Source organism: Vidua chalybeata, chromosome 39, assembly GCF_026979565.1.
Source record: "Vidua chalybeata isolate OUT-0048 chromosome 39, bVidCha1 merged haplotype, whole genome shotgun sequence".
NCBI lineage: Eukaryota > Metazoa > Chordata > Aves > Passeriformes > Viduidae > Vidua > Vidua chalybeata.
In genome coordinates this window covers 88,251-105,853 of record NC_071568.1, presented here as the reverse complement: position 1 = coordinate 105,853, position 17,603 = coordinate 88,251, and the positions used below count along the sequence as shown (strand labels likewise).

Here is a 17,603-nt window from a genome sequence, read left to right as displayed (position 1 = left end):
TATGGGGTGCTGTGGGGTGATTTAGGGGTGCTGTGGGGTGCTATGGGGTGGGGGATGGGGGTTATAGGGTTCTATGGGGGGTTATGGGGTGCTGTGGGTTGGGTTATGGGGTGCTATGGGGTGATTTAGGGGTGCTATGGGGTGGGGGATGGGAATATGGGGGGGTTATGGGGTGGGGGATGGGGGCTATGGGGTGCTATGGGGTGGGGATTGGGTGCTATGGGGTGATTTAGGGGTGCTATGGGGGGTTATGGGGTGGGGGATGGGGATATGGGGGTGTAATGGGGTGGGGGGATGGGGGATATGGGGTGATATAGGGGTGCTATGGGGTGGGGATGGGTGCTATGGGGGGTTATGGGGTGCTATGGGGTGATATAGGGGTGCTATGGGGTGCTATGGGGTGATTTAGGGGTGCTATGAGGGGTTATGGGGTGCTATGGGGTGATTTAGGGGTGCTGTGGGGTGCTGTGGGGCGGGGGATGGGTTCTATGGGGTGCTGTGGGGCGGGGGATGGGTTGTGGGGTGCAATGAGGGGTCTTGGGGCATCCTTTGGGGTCTGGGGGTTTCTTTGGGGCTCTGAGGGTCCCTTTTGGGGTCCCTGGGGGCTCTTTGGGGTCTCTGGGGGTCCCTTTTGGGGTCCCTTTGGGGTTTTTGGGGTCCCTGGGGGTCCCTTTGGGGTCTCTTTGGGATCTGGGGGGGGGTCTTTGGGTTCATTTGGGGTCTGGGGGCTTCTTTGGGTTCCCTTTGGGGTTTATGGGGGTCTCTTTTGGGGTCTGGGGGTCTCTGGGGGATCCGGGGGTTTCTTTTGGGGTCACCTTGGGGTTTTTGGGGTCCCTTTGGGGTTTTTTTGGGGGGCGTCTCTGGGGGTCCTTTTTGGGGTCACTTTGGGGTTTTTGGGGTCATTTGGGTTTTTTTTTTGGGGGGGGGTCTCTGGGGGTCCCTTTTTGGGGTCCCTTTGGGGCATTTGGGGTCTCTGGGGGTCCCTTTTTAGGGTCGCTTTGGGGTTTTTGGGGTCCCTTTGGGTTTGTATTTTTGGGGGGGTCTCTGGGGGTCCCTTTTTGGGGTCACTTTGGGGTTTTTGGGGTCTCTGGGGGTCCCTTTTTGGGGTCACTTTGGGGTTTTTGGGGTCATTTGGGGTTTTTGGGGTCATTTGGGGGTTTTTTTGGGGGGGTCTCTGGGGGTCCCTTTTGGGTTTTTGGTTCACTTTGGGTTTTTTGGGGTCACTTTGGGTTTTTTTTTTTTTGGGGGGGGGTCCCTTTTGGGTTTTTGGGTTCACTTTGGGTTTTTTGGGGTCACTTTGGGGTTTTTTTTTTTGGGGGGGGGGGTCCCTTTTTGGGGTCCCCCCCCCCCCCTCACTGACCCCTCCCCCTCCCCCCACAGCTCTGTGTCCCCCTCCCCCACTGGGGGCCGCCCCCACCCCCCCCTCCCCTCCCCCCGCCTCTCCCCCCAGGCGCTGCGGCCCGGCCGCCCCTCCCCCCCCACCGCCCTCCCCTCCCCCAGCGCTGCCCCCGGACTGCGACAGCGGCGAGGGGACAGCGGGGACAGCCCTGGGGACATCGGGGACAGCCCTGGGGACATCGGGGACACCCCTGGGGACATCCAGGACACCCCTGGGGACATCCTCGGGGACACCCAACTGCTCCGGGGACATCGGCGACACGGCCATGGTGGCCCCCGGCGGGGACATCGCGGTGGAGGGGACGGAAGGTCCGCGCGTCACCGGCGACCCCAGGGACGCTTGGGGACGCGTCACCGAAGCCTACGGAGATGCCACCACCGTGGTGGCGCCTGTCACCACGTCCCCAGGAGGTGACAAAGTGCTGGTGGCCACCGAGGGTGACATCAGCATGGAAGGGACAGAAGATCCAGGTGCCACCGGTGACCCCAGGGACACTTTGGGACGCGTCACCGAAGCCTACGGAGATGCCACCACCACGGTGGCCTCTGTCCCAGTGTCCCCTGGAGGTGACAGAGTCCTTGTGGCCACCAGTGGGGATGTGGCCAGGGAGGTGACAGATGACCCAGATGTCACCGGTGACCCCAGGGACACTTCGGGACGCATCACTGATGTCCATGAAGATGCCACCACCACGGTGGCCTCTGTCCCAGTGTCCCCAGGAGGTGACAAAATCCTGGTGGCCACCAGTGGGGACGTGGCCATGGAAGGGACGGCCACACCCGAAGCCACCGGTGACCCCAGGGACACTTTGGGCCACCTCAGTGACGTCACCGGAGATGCCACCACCACGGTGGCCTCTGTCCCAGTGTCCCCAGCAGGTGACAAGATCCTGGAGTCCCACGGAGGGGACGTGGCCATGGAGGGGACGGCCCAGCCCGGTGCCACCAACTGCTCCTGGGACAATTTGGGACGCGTCCCTGAGGTCCATGAAGATGCCACCACCACGGTGGCCTCTGTCCCAGTGTCCCCAGCAGGTGACAAAGTCCTGGTGGCCACCAGTGGGGACGTGGCCATGGAGGGGACAGATGACCCAGGTGTCACCAATGACCCCAGGGACACTTTGGGACGCGTCACTGAAGCCTACGGAGATGCCACCACTGTGGTGGCACTTGTCACCACATCCCCAGGAGGTGACAAGTTGCTGGTGGCCACTGAGGGTGACATTGCCATGGAAGGGACAGAAGATCCAGGTGCCACCGGTGACCCCAGGGACACTTTGGGACACATCAATGATGTCACCAGTGATGCCACCACCACGGTGGCCTCTGTTCCAATGTCCCCAGGAGGTGACAAAATCCTGGTGGCCACCAGTGGGGACGTGGCCATGGAAGGGACGGCCACACCCGAAGCCACCGGTGACCCCAGGGACACTTTGGGCCACCTCAGTGACGTCACCGGAGATGCCACCACCACGGTGGCCTCTGTCCCAGTGTCCCCAGCAGGTGACAAGATCCTGGAGTCCCACGGAGGGGACGTGGCCATGGAGGGGACGGCCCAGCCCGGTGCCACCAACTGCTCCTGGGACAATTTGGGACGCGTCCCTGAGGTCCATGAAGATGCCACCACCACGGTGGCCTCTGTCCCAGTGTCCCCAGGAGGTGACAAAGTCCTGGTGGCTACCAGTGGTGACGTGGCCATGGAGGGGACAGAAGATCCAGGTGCCACCAATGACCCCAGGGATACTTTGGGACGCGTCACTGAAGCCTACGGAGATGCCACCACCGCGGTGGCCGCTGTCACCACATCCCCAGGAGGTGACAAGTTGCTGGAGGCCCACGGAGGGGACGTGGCCATGGAGGGGACAGATGACCCAGGTGTCACCAGTGACCCCAGGGACACTTTGGGACGCGTCACTGAAGCCTACGGAGATGCCATCACCACAGTGGCCTCTGTCCCAGTGTCCCCAGGAGGTGACAAAGTCCTGGTGGCCACCAGTGGGGACATCAGTATGGAAGGGACGGCCACACCCGAAGCCAGCGGTGGCCTTGGGGACACTTTGGGACGCGTCACCGAAGCCTACGGAGATGCCACCACCATGGTAGCTGCTGTCACCACATCCCCAGGAGGTGACAAAATTCTGGTGGCCACTGAGGGTGACATCAGCATGGAAGGGACAGAAGATCCAGGTGCCACCAATGACCCCAGGGACACTTTGGGACGCGTCACCGAAGCCTACGGAGATGCCACCAGCACGGTGGCCTCTGGCCCAGTGTCCTCAGGAGGTGACAAGATCCTGGAGGCCCATAGAGGGGACGTGGCCATGGAGGGGACGGCCATCCCCAATGTCACAAATGACCCCAGGGACACTTTGGGATGCGTCACCGAAGCCTACGGAGATGCCACCACGATGGTGGCACCTGTCACCACATCCCCAGGAAGTGACAAGTTGCTGGAGGCCCACGGTGGGGACGTGGCCATGGAGGGGACGGCCCAGCCTGGTGCCACCAACTGCTCCTGGGACACTTTGGGACGCGTCCCTGACGTCCCCGGAGATGCCACCACCACGGTGGCCTCTGTCCCAGTGTCCCCAGCAGGTGACAAAGTCCTGGTGGCCACCAGTGGGGACGTGGCCATGGAAGGGCCAACCACACCCGAAGCCACCGGTGACCACGGGGATACTTTGGGACGCGTCACTGAAGCCTATGGAGATGCCACCACCATGGTGGCCGCTGTCACCACATCCCCAGGAAGTGACAAGTTGCTAGTGGCCACCAGTGGGGACGTGGCCATGGAAGGGACAGATGACCCAGGTGCCACCAGTGACTCCAGGGACACTTCGGGAGGCGTCACTGAAGCCTATGGAGATGCCACCAGCATGGTGGCCTCTGTCCCAGTGTCCTCAGCAGGTGACAAAGTCCTGGTGGCCACCAGTGGGGACATCAGTATGGAAGGGACGGCCACACCCGAAGCCAGCGGTGGCCTTGGGGACACTTTGGGACGCGTCACCGAAGCCTATGGAGATGCCACCAGCACGGTGGCCTCTGTCCCAGTGTCCCCAGGAGGTGACAAAGTGCTGGTGGCCACTGAGGGGGACATTGCCATGGAAGGGACAGAAGATCCAGGTGCCACCGGCGACCCCAGGGACACTTTGGGACGCGTCACCGAAGCCTACGGAGATGCCACCACCGCGGTGGCCGCTGCCACCACGTCCCCAGGAGGTGACAAAGTCCTGGTGGCCACCAGCGGTGACGTCACCATGGAAGGGACGGCCCCACCCAAAGCCACCAACAGCTCCGGGGACCCCCCGGGTGCCCCCCGCCCCTCTGACGTCACCGCGGCCGCCCCTCCCCCGCCCTGCCGCCCCCCCTCCGCCGCCTTCCCCGTCACCGCCGCCCCTCCCCCACGCGGCCCCCCCGGCCTCTCAGGCTCCGCCCCTTCCTCCTCGCCCCTCCCCTCCTCCTGGCGCTGCTGCTGCCCCTCCCCCTCCTCCTGCCCTGAGCGCCCCTCCCCCCCCCCCCCTATTTATTGCCCCTCCCCCCCCCCCCCCCCCTTGGAATAAAGCTGGATTCTGATTGGTCAATCCTGCGCGGTGTCCGTGCGTGGGGGGTGGGGGGTGGGGGAGGGGTGGTGGGGGGAGGGGCATTCAGGGAGCCCGGCCCCTCCCCCACCCTCCCCTCCCCCCCCTCCTCCTCATCGTTTCAACATTTCCTTCCCCAAAAAAAAAAAAAAAAAAAAAAAAAAAAAAAAAAAAAGGGGAAATTGAGGAAGGGGTGGGTGGGAGGGGCGAAAAAAATGGGGGTGGGCGTGGCCTCGGGGAAGCCCCTCCCCCACCGTCCCGTTATAAAAGGGGGAGGGTTGGGCTGGGGGGGGGGGGGGGGCCCGGAGCTATGGGGTGGGGGTGGGGCTGGGCGCTGCTCTGGGGGCTGCTGGGGACAGGTAAAGCCCCTCCCCCACCCCCCCGCCCCTCCCCCACCCCGACACACCCGAGGGTGGGGGAGGGGCAGGGTTTCCTCGATTTCCCTTTTTTTTTTGGAGGGGTGGGGGAGGGTTTTTTTTGTTTTTTGGGGGGGGGAGGGGAGGGGGGTTTGATGAGGGGGAGGGGAGGGTCTGACCCCTCCCCCCCACCTTTTACCCCCTCCCCTCCCCCACCCTGACACACCCGCGGGTGGGGGAGGGGCAGGATTTCCTCGATTTCCCTTTTTTTTTTTTTTGGGGGGGGGGGGAGGGGTTTTTTTTTGGTTTTTTTTGGGGGGGGGGGGGAGGGGGATGTCTCACCCCCCCCCCCCCCCTCCCCCCAGCCCCCGCCCTGCGCTGCCCCCTCTGTGACGTCACCGGCTGCCGCCCCCCCGTGGCCTGCCCCTCCCCCCGCGCCGTTTGCCGCCGCACCACCCTGAGCGCCCTGAGAGGTACCCGGGGGGGGGGGGGGGGGATGGGCGGGGGTCTCACCCCTCCCCCCCCCACCTTTCTAACCCCCCCCTCCCCCCCCCCCCGGCCCAGACGGGCGCGAGCTGCGGCGGGAGGAGAGCGGCTGTGACGTCACGGGGCCGCCCGATGTCGTCATCACGTTCCGCTCGCACGGCGAGCTCGTGACGCTGCGCGAGGAGCGCTGGGGGGAGGGGGAGGGGCGGGGGGGCCACGCCCACGGACACGCCCCCGACACGCCCACCAACGGCAGCCGGAGGGAGGCGGGTGAGTGGAGGGGGGGGGGAGGGGTTGGACTGGGATATACTGGTTTATACTGGGATGGACTGGGATGGACTGGTTTATACTGGGATCGATGGGTTTATACTGGGTTATACTGGGATTTACTGGGATAGACTGGGATATACTGGGTTATACTGGGTTATACTGGGTTATACTGGGATTTACTGGGATAGACTGGGATAGACTGGGGTAGACTGGTTTATATTGGTTTATACTGGGATAGACTGGGATAGACTGGGTTATACTGGGTTATACTGGGTTATACTGGGATTTACTGGGTTATACAGGGTTATACTGGGTTATACTGGGATATACTGGGTTATACTGGGTTATACTGGGTTATACTGGGATTTACTGGGATAGACTGGGATAGACTGGTTTATATTGGTTTATATTGGTTTATACTGGGATAGACGGGGATGGACTGGGTTATACGGGGTTGTACTGGGATAGACTGGTTTATACTGGGTTATACTGGGATAGACTGGGTTATACCGAGTTATACTGGGCTATACTGGTTTATACTGGGATAGACTGGCTTATACTGGGTTATACTGGTCTATACTGGGATAGACTGGGATAGACTGGGATCGATTGGTTTATACTGGTTTATACTGGTTATATTGGTTTATACTGGTTTATACTGGGATAGACTGGGTCATACTGGTTTATACTGGCTTATACTGGGTTATGCTGGGATTTACTGGGATAGACTGGGATAGACTGGTTTATACTGGGTTATACTGGATTATACTGGGTATATTGGTTTATACTGGGTTATACCGGGATAGACTGGGTTATACTGGGATTTACTGGGATAGACTGGCTTATACTGGTTTATACTGGGTTATACTGGAATAGACGGGGATGGACTGGGATCGATTGGTTTATACTGGGTTATACTGGTTTGTACTGTTTATACTGGTTTATACTGGTTTATACTGGGTTATACTGGGATAGACTGGGTTATACTGGGTTATACTGGTTTATACTGGTTATGTTGGTTTATACTGTGGGAGACTGGGTTATACTGGTTATACTGGTTTATACTAGGATAGACTGGTCCATACGGGTTTACACTGATCTATACTGGTTTATACTGGTTTATACTGGTTTATACTGGTCCATACTGGTTTATACTGGTTTATACTGGTTTATACTGGTCCATACTGGTCCATACTGGTTTATACTGGTCTATACTGGTCTATACTGGTTTATACTGGTTTATACTGGACCATACTGGTTTATACTGGTTTATACTGGCGCAGCCCCCCCCCGGCTCTGCCCCACCTGTGACGGCCATGACGGTTATACTGGTCTATACTGGTCCATACTGGTTTATACTGGTTTATACTGGTCTATACTGGTCCATACTGGTTTATACTGGTCCATACTGGTTTATACTGGTCTATACTGGCGCAGGCCCCCCCCGGCTCTGCCCCACCTGTGACGGCCATGACGGTTCCTGCGGGCGCCCCCTGGCGGCGCTGCCCTGCCCCCGCCCCCGCGACCGCTGCATTGACGTCATCAGCCGGGGACCGGGCACAGGTGGGGGAGGGGCTTGGGGGAGGGGCTAGATAGAGGGGGAGGGGCTTGGGGAGGGGTTCTGGGGTGGGGGAGGGGCGTTGAGTGGGGGGAGGGGCGTGAGAATGGGCGGGGCCAGAGTGGGGGGGGAGGGGTCTCGGCTGTGGGGGGAGGGGTCAGGGTGGGGGGGGGGAGGGGGAAGGGGGAGGTGCCCCCGTGACCCCGCCGTGACCCCGCCGTGACCCCGCCGTGACCCCGCAGTGGGGGAGGGGCGCATCCGGGGGTGTGGCCAGGCCGGGCCCTGCCGGGGCCTCCTCGCCTTCGATTCCGGGAGCGGCCGCGGGGCGGCGCTGCGGTGCTGCCAGAGCGACCAGTGCGGAGAGGGTGCGGACTGGGGGGGACTGGGAGGGACTGGGAGCGACTGGGAGGGACTGGGAGGGGACTGGGAGGGGATTGGGGGGGGACTGGGAGGGGACTGGGATGGACTGGGAGGGAACTGGGGGGAACTGGGAGGGACTGGGAGGGACTGGGAATGGACTGGGATGGACTGGGAGGGGATTGGGGGGGACTGGGAGGGACTGGGAGGGATTGGGATGAACTGGGAGCGACTGGGAGGGGACTGGGAGGGACTGGGAGCGACTGGGAGGGACTGGGAGGAACTGGGAGGGGACTGGGATGGACTGGGAATGGACTGGGAGGGACTGGGAGGGATTGGGGGGGACTGGGAGGGGATTGGGGGGGACTGGGACAAACTGGGAGGGAACTGGGAGACATTGGGATGGGCACTGGTTTATACTGGCCCGTACTGGTTTGTACTGGGGGGATACTGGTTTCTACTGGTTCATACTGGTTTATACCGGTTTATACTGGTTTATATGGGTTTATACTGGTCCGTACTGGTCCGTTCTGGTCCATACTGGTCCGTTCTGCTCCATACTGGTTTATACTGGTCCATACTGGTTCATACTGGTTCATACTGGTCCGTACTGGTGCAGAGCCCGGGCCGCCCTCGCGCCTGCGCTGTTGGGGCTGTGACGGCCCCGCCCCCTCCGGCTGCGCCCCCCGCGAGCTGCGCTGCGGGTGGGGGAGGGGCCGCTGCTTCACCGCCCGCGGCAGAGGTGGGGGAGGGGCCAGGGGGTGGGGGAGGGGCCACGGGGTGGGGGAGGGGCTGAGAGGGGAGGGGGCTATGGGGGGGGAGGGCTGGGGGAGGGGCGCTATGTGGTGGGGGAGGGGTTCTATGGGGTGGGGGAGGGGGGTTCTATGGGGTGATGGGGGGGGTCTGGGGGGGTTGGGGTCTCTCTATGGGGTGGGGGAGGGGCTCTATGGGGTGGGGGAGGGGCTCTATGTGTGGGGGAGGGGCTCTATGGGGTGGGGGAGGGGCGCTATGGGTGGGGGAGGGGCTCTATGGGGTGGGGGAGGGGCGCTATGGGTGGGGGAGGGGCTCTATGGGGTGGGGGAGGGGGTCTATGGGGGGATGGGGGGGTCTGGGGGGTTGGGGTCTCTCTATGGGGTGGGGGAGGGGCTCTATGGGGTGGGGGAGGGGGGTTCTATGGGGGATGGGGGGGTCTGGGGGGTTGGGGTCTCTATGGGGTGGGGGAGGGGCGCTATGGGTGGGGTCTCTGTGGGCCGAGGGGGGATGGGGGGGTCTGGAGGGTCTCTATGGGGTCTCTATGGGGCAGAGGAGTCTCTATGGGGTGGGGGTCTCTATGGGGCCAAGGGGTTTCTATGGGGTCTCTGTGGGGGTCTCTGTGGGGTGGAGTCTCTTTGGAGTCTCTTTGGGATCTCTATGGGGTCTCTGTGGGGCCAGGGGGTCTCTATGGGGTGAGGGTCTCTATGGGGTCACTATGGGGTCTCTATGGGGTCTCTATGGGGTCTCTATGGGGCCAAGGGGTCTCTATCGGGTCTCTATGGGGCAGGGGGGATCTCTATAGGGTGAGGGTCTCTATGGGGTCTCTATGGGGTCTCTATGGGGTGAGGGTCTCTATGGGGTCTCTATGGGGTCACTGTGGGATTTCTATGGGGCACGGGGGTCTCTATGGGTTGGGGGCTCTATGGGGTCTCTGTGGGGTTTCTATGGGGTCTCTGTAGGGCCTGGGGGATCTCTATAGGGTAGGGGTCCCTGTGGGGTCTCTATGGGGCAGGGGAGTTTGTGGGGTCTCTATAGGGTCCCTGTGGGGTCTCTATGGGGCAGGGGAGTTTGTGGGGTCTCTATAGGGTCACTGTGGGATTTCTATGGGGCACGGGGGTCTCTATGGGGTCTCTGTGGGGTGGGGGCTCTTTGGAGTCTCTTTGGGATCTCTATGGGGTCTCTGTGGGGCCAGGGGGTCTCTATGGGGTGAGGGTCTCTATGGGGTCTCTATGGGGTCTCTATGGGGTCTCTATGGGGTCTCTATGGGGCCAAGGGGTCTCTATGGGGTCTCTATGGGGCAGGGGGGATCTCTATGGGGTGAGGGTCTCTATGGGATCTCTATGGGGTCTCTATGGGGTCTCTATGGGGTGAGGGTCTCTATGGGGTCTCTATGGGGCAGGGGAGTTTGTGGGCGCTCTATGGGGCCGGGAGGGTTTCTATGGGGTCTCTATGGGGTCTCTATGGGGTCTCTATGGGGCCAGAACCCCCCTGACCCACTCCCCCCGCCCCCTTTTTGTCCCCCCCAGGTCCCTCGGGGGAGCCGTGGCTGCTCCGGGGCTGCGCGACCCCCGAGTGGTGCGAGACCCCCGTGGGGCTGGGGGGGCTCTGGGGGGGCTCTGTGGGGCAGGAGGGATCTATGGGGCAGGGGGATTCTATGGGGCAGGGGGATTCTATGGGGCCAGGTGATTCTATAGGGCTGGAAGATTCTATGGGGCTGGAAGATTCTATGGGGCAGGAGGGATCTATGGGGCAGGAGGGATCTATGGGGCAGGAGGATTCTATGGGGCTGCGCTGCTGCCACGGGGATTTCTGCAACGCCCTCCCCGGAGACCCCCCCCCCCCAGCGCCGCCCCTCCCCCCCTTTCTCCCCTCCCCCTCCTCCCCTTCCTCCTCCTCCTCGCCGCCCCACAAGTTTAGGGTGGGGCCCCTCCCCCCCCCGTCCCCGCCCCATTGATTTTTGGGGGGGGGGGGCCTGAGGGGATGTGGGGTTTGCTATGGGGCAGAGCTTTAGGACACCACTATAGGGCAGAGCTGTGGGGCAGAGCTATAGGGCAGAGCTGTGGGGTTTGCTATGGGGCAGAGCTGTAGGATCCCACTATGGGGCAGAGCTGTGGGTGCTGAGCTATGGGGCAGGGCTATGGGATTTTCTATGGGGCTTTCTATGGGGCAGAGCTATGGGGTTTTCTATGGGGCAGAGCTATGGGGCAGGGCTATGGGATTTTCTATGGGTTTTCCTATGGGGTTTTCTATGGGGCAGCGCTATGGGGCAGAGCTATGGGGTTTTCTATGGGGCAGCGCTATGGGGCACCCCCGCAGCCGCCGTGGCCCGGGGGGGGCCGTGGGGCGCCCTGGGCCGCGCTGTGGGGCGGGGAGCCCCGAGGGCCCCCCACCCTCGCCCCACCCGCGCCCCACCCAGTCCCGGCTCCCATAAATGGGGCGGTTCTGCCCCACGGCACCGGGGCCGGGCCGAGATGTGGGGCCGGGCCATGGGGGGGGCCCGGCTGCTGCCGCTGCTGCTGCTGCTGCTGCTGCCAGGTACGGGGAGGGCACTTGGGGGGCACTTGGGGGGCACGGGGGGATGTGTGGGGTGAGGCGGGGTCAGGGTTTGTAGGGCACGGGGGTCAGGGGGGATGTGGGGCAGGATTTGTGGGGCAGGGCAGTGCCAGGGCTGAGATCTATGGGGCGAGGGGGTTGTGGGGCAGGGAGAGGGGGGTGGCAGGGGCTTGTGGGGCAGAAAAGGGATGTTTGGGGTCAGATCTGTGGGGCAGGGCGTGTTTGGGGTCAGATCTATGGGGCGGGGGGGGTGTCAAGGATCAGATCTGTGGGGCAGGGGGTGTTGGGGTCAGATCTATGGGGCAGGCGGTGTCAGGGGTCAGATCTATGGGGCAGGGGGGGTGTCAGGGGTCAGATCTGTGGGCAGGGCGTGTTTGGGGTCAGATCTGTAGGGCAGGGGGTGTCAGGGGTCAGATCTATGGGGCAGGGGGTGTTGGGGTCAGATCTGTGGGGCAGGGTGTGTTTGGGGTCAGATGTCGGGGGCACGGGGTGCCCGAGCTGAGATCTATGGGGCAGGGGGGTGTTAGTGGTCAGATCTATGGGGCAGGGGGTGCCAGGGCTGAGATCTATGGGGCAGGGGGTGTCAGGGGTCAGATCTGTAGGGCAGGGGGTGTTTGGGGTCAGATCTATGGGGCAGGGCGTGTTTGGGGTCAGATGTCGGGGGCACAAGGGTGCCCGAGCTGAGATCTATGGGGCAGGGGGGTGTTAGTGGTCAGATCTATGGGGCAGGGGGTGTTGGGGTCAGATCTATGGGGCAGGTGGTGCCAGGGATCAGATCTCTGTGGGGCAGGGCATGTTTGAGGTCAGATCTGTGGGGCAGAGGGGGTGTCAGTGCTGAGATCTATGGGGCAGGGGGTGCCAAGGATTGGATCTATGGGGCAGGGGGTGCCAGGGATCGGATCTATGGGGCAGGGGGTGCCAGGGCGTGCCGTGGGTCGGGCCGGGACAGGCCAAGACACGTCCGGGCCCGCGGGAAGGGTGCGGTGACATTCGGGGCCGGTGACGCGTGGGGCGGTGACGTGTGGGGTGGGGATGTGTGGGGTGGGGATGTGTGGGGTGGGGATGTGTGGGGTGGGGATGTGTCGGACAGGACCTATGGGGCGGGATCTATGGGGTGGATCTATGGGGCAGGGATCCATGGGGCGGATCCATGGGGCGGATCCATGGGGCAGGGATCCATGGGGCAGGGATCCATGGGGCAGGGATCCATGGGGCGGATCTATGGGGCAGGGATCCATGGGGCGAATCTATGGGGCAGGGATCCATGGGGCAGGGATCCATGGGGCGGATCCATGGGGCAGGGATCCATGGGGCAGGGATCCATGGGGCGGATCTATGGGGCAGGGATCTATGGGGCAGGGATCCATGGGGCGGATCCATGGGGCAGGGATCCATGGGGCAGGGATCCATGGGGCAGGGATCCATGGGGCGGATCTATGGGGCAGGGATCCATGGGGCGAATCTATGGGGCAGGGATCCATGGGGCAGGGATCCATGGGGCGGATCCATGGGGCAGGGATCCATGGGGCGGATCTATGGGACAGTGATCTATGGGGCAGGGATCTAAGGGGCAGGGATCTATGGGGCAGGGATCCATGGGGCGGATCTATGGGGCTGTGATCGCTGGGGCAGGGATCCATGGGGCAGGGATCCATGGGGCAGGGATCCATGGGGCGGATCTATGGGGCAGGGATCCATGGGGCGAATCTATGGGGCAGGGATCCATGGGGCAGGGATCCATGGGGCGGATCCATGGGGCAGGGATCCATGGGGCGGATCTATGGGACAGTGATCTATGGGGCAGGGATCTAAGGGGCAGGGATCTATGGGGCAGGGATCCATGGGGCGGATCTATGGGGCTGTGATCGCTGGGGCAGGGATCCATGGGGCAGGGATCCATGGGGCGGATCTATGGGGCAGGGATCCATGGGGCAGGGATCCATGGGGCGGATCTATGGGGCAGGGATCCATGGGGCAGGGATCCATGGGGCGGATCTATGGGGCAGGCTGCCGGGCGCTGCAGTGCCTCAGCTGTGGGGAGGATGATGATGGCGGCTGCCGTGACGTCACCAACGTCACCTGCCCCACGGAGAGCGACGTCTGCGGCGAGGCCGTGGCGGCCGTCAGCTGGAGTGAGTGTGGGGCGGGGGAGGGCAGCCCCCTCCCAGTGCCTCCCAGTTTGTCCCAGTTCCCTCCCAATTCCCTCCCAGTCCCTCCCAGTTTGTCCCAGTTCCTCCCAGTTCCCTCCCAGTTTGTCCCAGTTCCCTCCCAGTTCCCCTCCCAGTCCCTCCCAGTTTGTCCCAGTTCCCTCCCAGTCCCTCTAAGTTACATCCCAGTACATCCCAGTATATCCCAGTCCATCCCAATCCCCTCCCAGTCCCTCCCAGTCCCCCCCAATCCCCTCCCAGTCCCTCCCAGTCCATCCCAGTCCCTCCAAGTTTTCTCCCAATCCCCTCCCAGTCCATCCCAGTCCCCTCCCAGTCCATCCCAGTCCCCTCCCAGTCCATCCCAGTCCCTCCCAGTGCCCCCATATGAGCCTGTAACTCCCTCCCAGTCCATCCCAGTCCATTCCAATCCCCCCAATCCCCTCCCAGTCCCTCCCAGTTCCCTCTCAATCCCCCCCAGTCCCTCCCAGTCCATCCCAGTCCCTCCCAGTCCCCTCCCAGTCCCTCCCAGTGCTCCCATATGAGCCCATAACTCCCTCCCAGTCCCTCCCAGTCCATCCCAGTCCCCTCCCAGTTCCCCCGCTGACCCCGTGACCTCTGACCCCCCCAGGCCACGGTCAGCTGGCCGTGGGCTGGCGCGGCTGCGGCCGTGGCCAGCCGGGGGCGCTGGCCCGGGCCCTGCAGCTGCCCGGCCTCGTGGCCTTCGAGCGGCGCCGCAACTGCCGGGGGGAGGCCTGCAACCAGCAGCTGCCCCTGGGGGGGCACGGGGCGCTGGCCCTGCCCGGTACGGGGCACTGGGGGGCACTGGGAGGGACTGGGAGGGACTGGGAGGGGATTGGGAAGGGACTGGGAACGACTGGGAGGGAACTGGGATATACTGGGATGGACTGGGAGGGACTGGGATGGATTGGGATAGACTGGGAGGGGATTGGGGGCACTGGGAGGGGATTGGGATGAACTGGGAGGGACTGGGAGAGACTGGGAGGGGACTGGGAGGGACTGGGGGGCACTGGGAGTGACTGGGAGTGACTGGGAGGGTATTGGGGGGGATTGGGATGAACTGGGAGGGGACTGGGAGGGACTGGGGGGCACTGGGAGGCACTGGGAGTGACTGGGAGGGATTGGGAGGGAGTTATGGGCTCATACGGGGGCGCTGGGAGGGACTGGGAGGCACTGGGACGAAACTGGGAGGGGATTGGGGGGGATTGGGATGAACTGGGAGGGGATTGGGAGAGACTGGAAGGGGATTGGGATGAACTGGGATGGACTGGGAGGGACTGGGAGGGGATTGGGAGGGACTGGGAGGGGATTGGGATGAACTGGGATGGACTGGGAGGGAACTGGGAGGGACTGGGAGGGGATTGGGAGGGGATTGGGAGGGACTGGGAGGGGATTGGGATGAACTGGGATGGACTGGGAGGGAACTGGGAGGGACTGGGAGGGGATTGGGAGGGGATTGGGATGGACTGGGAGAGAGTGGGATTGACTGGGAGGGGATTGGAAGGGACTGGGATGTACTGGGATGGACTGGAAGGGGTTGGGAGGGATTGGGAGCGGATTGGGATGAACTGGGAGGGGAGTGGGAGTGACTGGGAGGGGATTGGGGAGGGATTGGAGGGGACTGGGATGAACTGGGAGGGACTGGGAGGGACTGGGAGGGATTGGGGGGGACTTGGAGGGACTGGGATGGACTGGGAGGGGACTGGGATTGACTGGGAGCAGACTGGAATGGACTGGGATACACTGGGATGTACTGGGATGTAACTTAGAGAGACTGGGAGGGAACTGGGAGGGGACTGGGAGGGGATTGGGGGGATTAGAATGGACTGGGAGGGACTGGGACAAACTGGGAAGGATTGGGAGGGGACTGGGTTGGACTGGGAGGGACTGGGAGGGGGCTGGAGGGGACTGGGAGGGGATTGTGACGAACTGGTTTATACTGGGATGTACTGGGAGGGCACTGGGGGTCCGCTCCCAGTGCAGTGATTTTGGGGGGAGGGGTCTGTGGGGTGACCTCACTGACTCCTCCCACTGACCTCACTGACCCCTCCCCCCCCCCCCCAGCCAACACCACCGACCCCTCCCCCAACGGCCTGCGCTGTTATGGCTGCCCCGAGGCCGGGCCCTGCCCCCCCACCACCATCGTCCACTGCTATGGCGACCTCCGCGCCTGTTTCCATGGCAACGTCACCCTGCGCGCAGGTGAGCCCCGGAGACCCCGCCCCGCCGCGCCTGGCCACGCCCAGGCGCGCTAACCCCGCCCCCTCGCAGGTAACCTCACCTTGTGGCGGGAGCTGCGGGGCTGCGTCCCCGACGGCGACTGCGGCCCCGAGCGGCGCGGCGACGACGCGGCCTCGCTGGGCGGCTCCTGTTGCCGCGGCGACCTCTGCAACGGCAAGATGGCCGACAAAAGCCTCTTCGCGCCCGACCTGCCCCGCCTGGAGCTGCTGCCGCACGGCCACGCCCCCACGGCCGCGCCCGACAACGCCACGGCGGACGGCGGGGGGAGAAATGGCACCCGCGGCAAGATGGCCGCCGGTGGTGGTGGCGGTGCCAGTATGGACGCCGGCGACCGCACGGCCGCTGGTGATGCCAAAACAGCCGCGCCCGGGCATGACATGGCCGCCGGCGGCAGGAGAGCCGCTGGCGGCAAGATGGCCGCCGGTGGGAAGATGGCCGCCGGTGGCAAGATGGTCACCAGGGATAAGATTGCTGATGAAGACAAGATGGCTGACGGGGACAGGATGGGTGATGGGGACAAGATGGCTGCCGGGGACAAGATGGATGATGGAGACAAGATGGCTGCCGGTGGCAAAATGGTCACCAGGGACAAGATGGCTGACGGAGACAAGATGGCTGACGGAAACAAAATGGCTGCCGGTGACAAAATGGCTGATGGAGACAACATGGCTGCCAGTGACAACATGGCTGACGGAGACAAGATGGCCGCCGGTCACGTGGCCCCCAGGCGGCCAATGGGGCGCAAGGATGGGACCAAGGGTCCGGTGGGGCGGGGCCAATCGCTGGGCGGGCCCGGGTGGCTCCTCCCCTTCCTGCTGTGGCCCCTCCTCCGCTGAGGGCGGGGCTTCTTCTGCAATAAACGGGTGTGGTCAAAGCGGCGCTGACGGAGTCGTTTTTTTGGGGGGAAAAAAGGAGATTTTTGAGAGGAATTTGGCGGGAAAAGTCGTTCAATTTTGGATTAATTAGGTGTTCGTTTTTAATTGGGTTGGAATTATTTTTCGCTGCGGTTTTTGTTGCATTTTTTAAAGGTTTTTGGCTAAGTTTTAGATATTTTTCGCCGTATTTTTTGTTATTTTTAATATTTTTCGCTACAAATTTTGTTTTTTTTTCTCGTTCCATTTTTAATTCTATTAAGTGATATTTTAATAGATATAGTGATATTTTTATATTATTAATATTATTTAAATTTATATTTTTTATATTATTTAAATTATATTTTTATATTTTTATATTTATTTTAAATTATATTTAAATTATACTTTAAATTATTATATTTTCGACTACATATTTCACTATATTTTTATTCTGTTTTTCATTCTATTTTTTGTTCTACTTTTAATTATATTTTTAATTATAGATTGTTATTTTTAATTACATTTTAAATTATACTTTTAATTCTATTTTAAATTCTATTTTAAATTCTATTTTAAATTCTATTTTAAAATATATTTAAAATTCTATTTATTTATAATAATAATAATTATTTTTATAATATAAATTAGAAACAATAATTAAAATAGAAACAATGCAATGAAACAATAAAATAGAAATAATTAGAATAACATATACATTATAATTATTATTTTAATAATACCCTAAGCTCATAATTACCACTATAATTACCTGCCATTATTATAATTTTAAAACTATTAAATTTTATTAATTGTAATTAATGAACCTCATTAGCAAAAACTCGTTAGGGCTCAGCCAGCCCCTCCCCCACAACTTCCACCCTCCAAAATGACCAAAAAAGGAGATTTTTGTCCCAAAAAACCTTTAATAAATACAGCAAGGGGCGGGAATTGTGAGGGGAAAAGGCGGGAAATGAGGGGGGAAAAAAGGGCGGGAAACGTGAGGGGGGAAAAGGACGGGAAAATGTGAGGGGAAA

The 17,603-nt window shown here is 61.1% G+C and overlaps 2 protein-coding genes across 4 annotated transcripts; both read left to right on the top strand.

The window, feature by feature from the left end:
- Positions 1-1,473: 1,473 nt before the first annotated feature.
- On the top strand, positions 1,474-4,958 carry LOC128802348 (mucin-5AC-like). Its single transcript, XM_053968667.1, has 2 exons — positions 1,474-2,589; positions 2,902-4,958. The coding sequence occupies exons 1-2, from the start codon at positions 1,665-1,667 to the stop codon at positions 4,956-4,958; spliced, it is 2,982 nt and encodes a 993-aa protein (XP_053824642.1). The 5' UTR covers positions 1,474-1,664.
- Positions 4,959-5,276: 318 nt separating this feature from the next.
- Positions 5,277-16,589, top strand: LYPD3 (LY6/PLAUR domain containing 3). 3 transcript variants are annotated; one of them, XM_053968653.1, is made up of 10 exons: positions 5,277-5,335; positions 5,698-5,805; positions 5,897-6,088; positions 7,526-7,651; positions 7,889-8,011; positions 8,623-8,745; positions 13,316-13,441; positions 14,085-14,258; positions 15,539-15,676; positions 15,746-16,589. In XM_053968653.1, the coding sequence occupies exons 1-10, from the start codon at positions 5,287-5,289 to the stop codon at positions 16,549-16,551; spliced, it is 1,965 nt and encodes a 654-aa protein (XP_053824628.1). In that variant the 5' UTR covers positions 5,277-5,286; the 3' UTR covers positions 16,552-16,589. The 3 variants fall into 3 exon arrangements, with proteins under 3 accessions (XP_053824628.1, XP_053824629.1, XP_053824630.1); XM_053968654.1 differs by lacking the exon at positions 7,889-8,011; XM_053968655.1 differs by lacking the exons at positions 7,889-8,011; positions 8,623-8,745.
- The last annotated feature ends 1,014 nt before the right edge of the window (positions 16,590-17,603 follow it).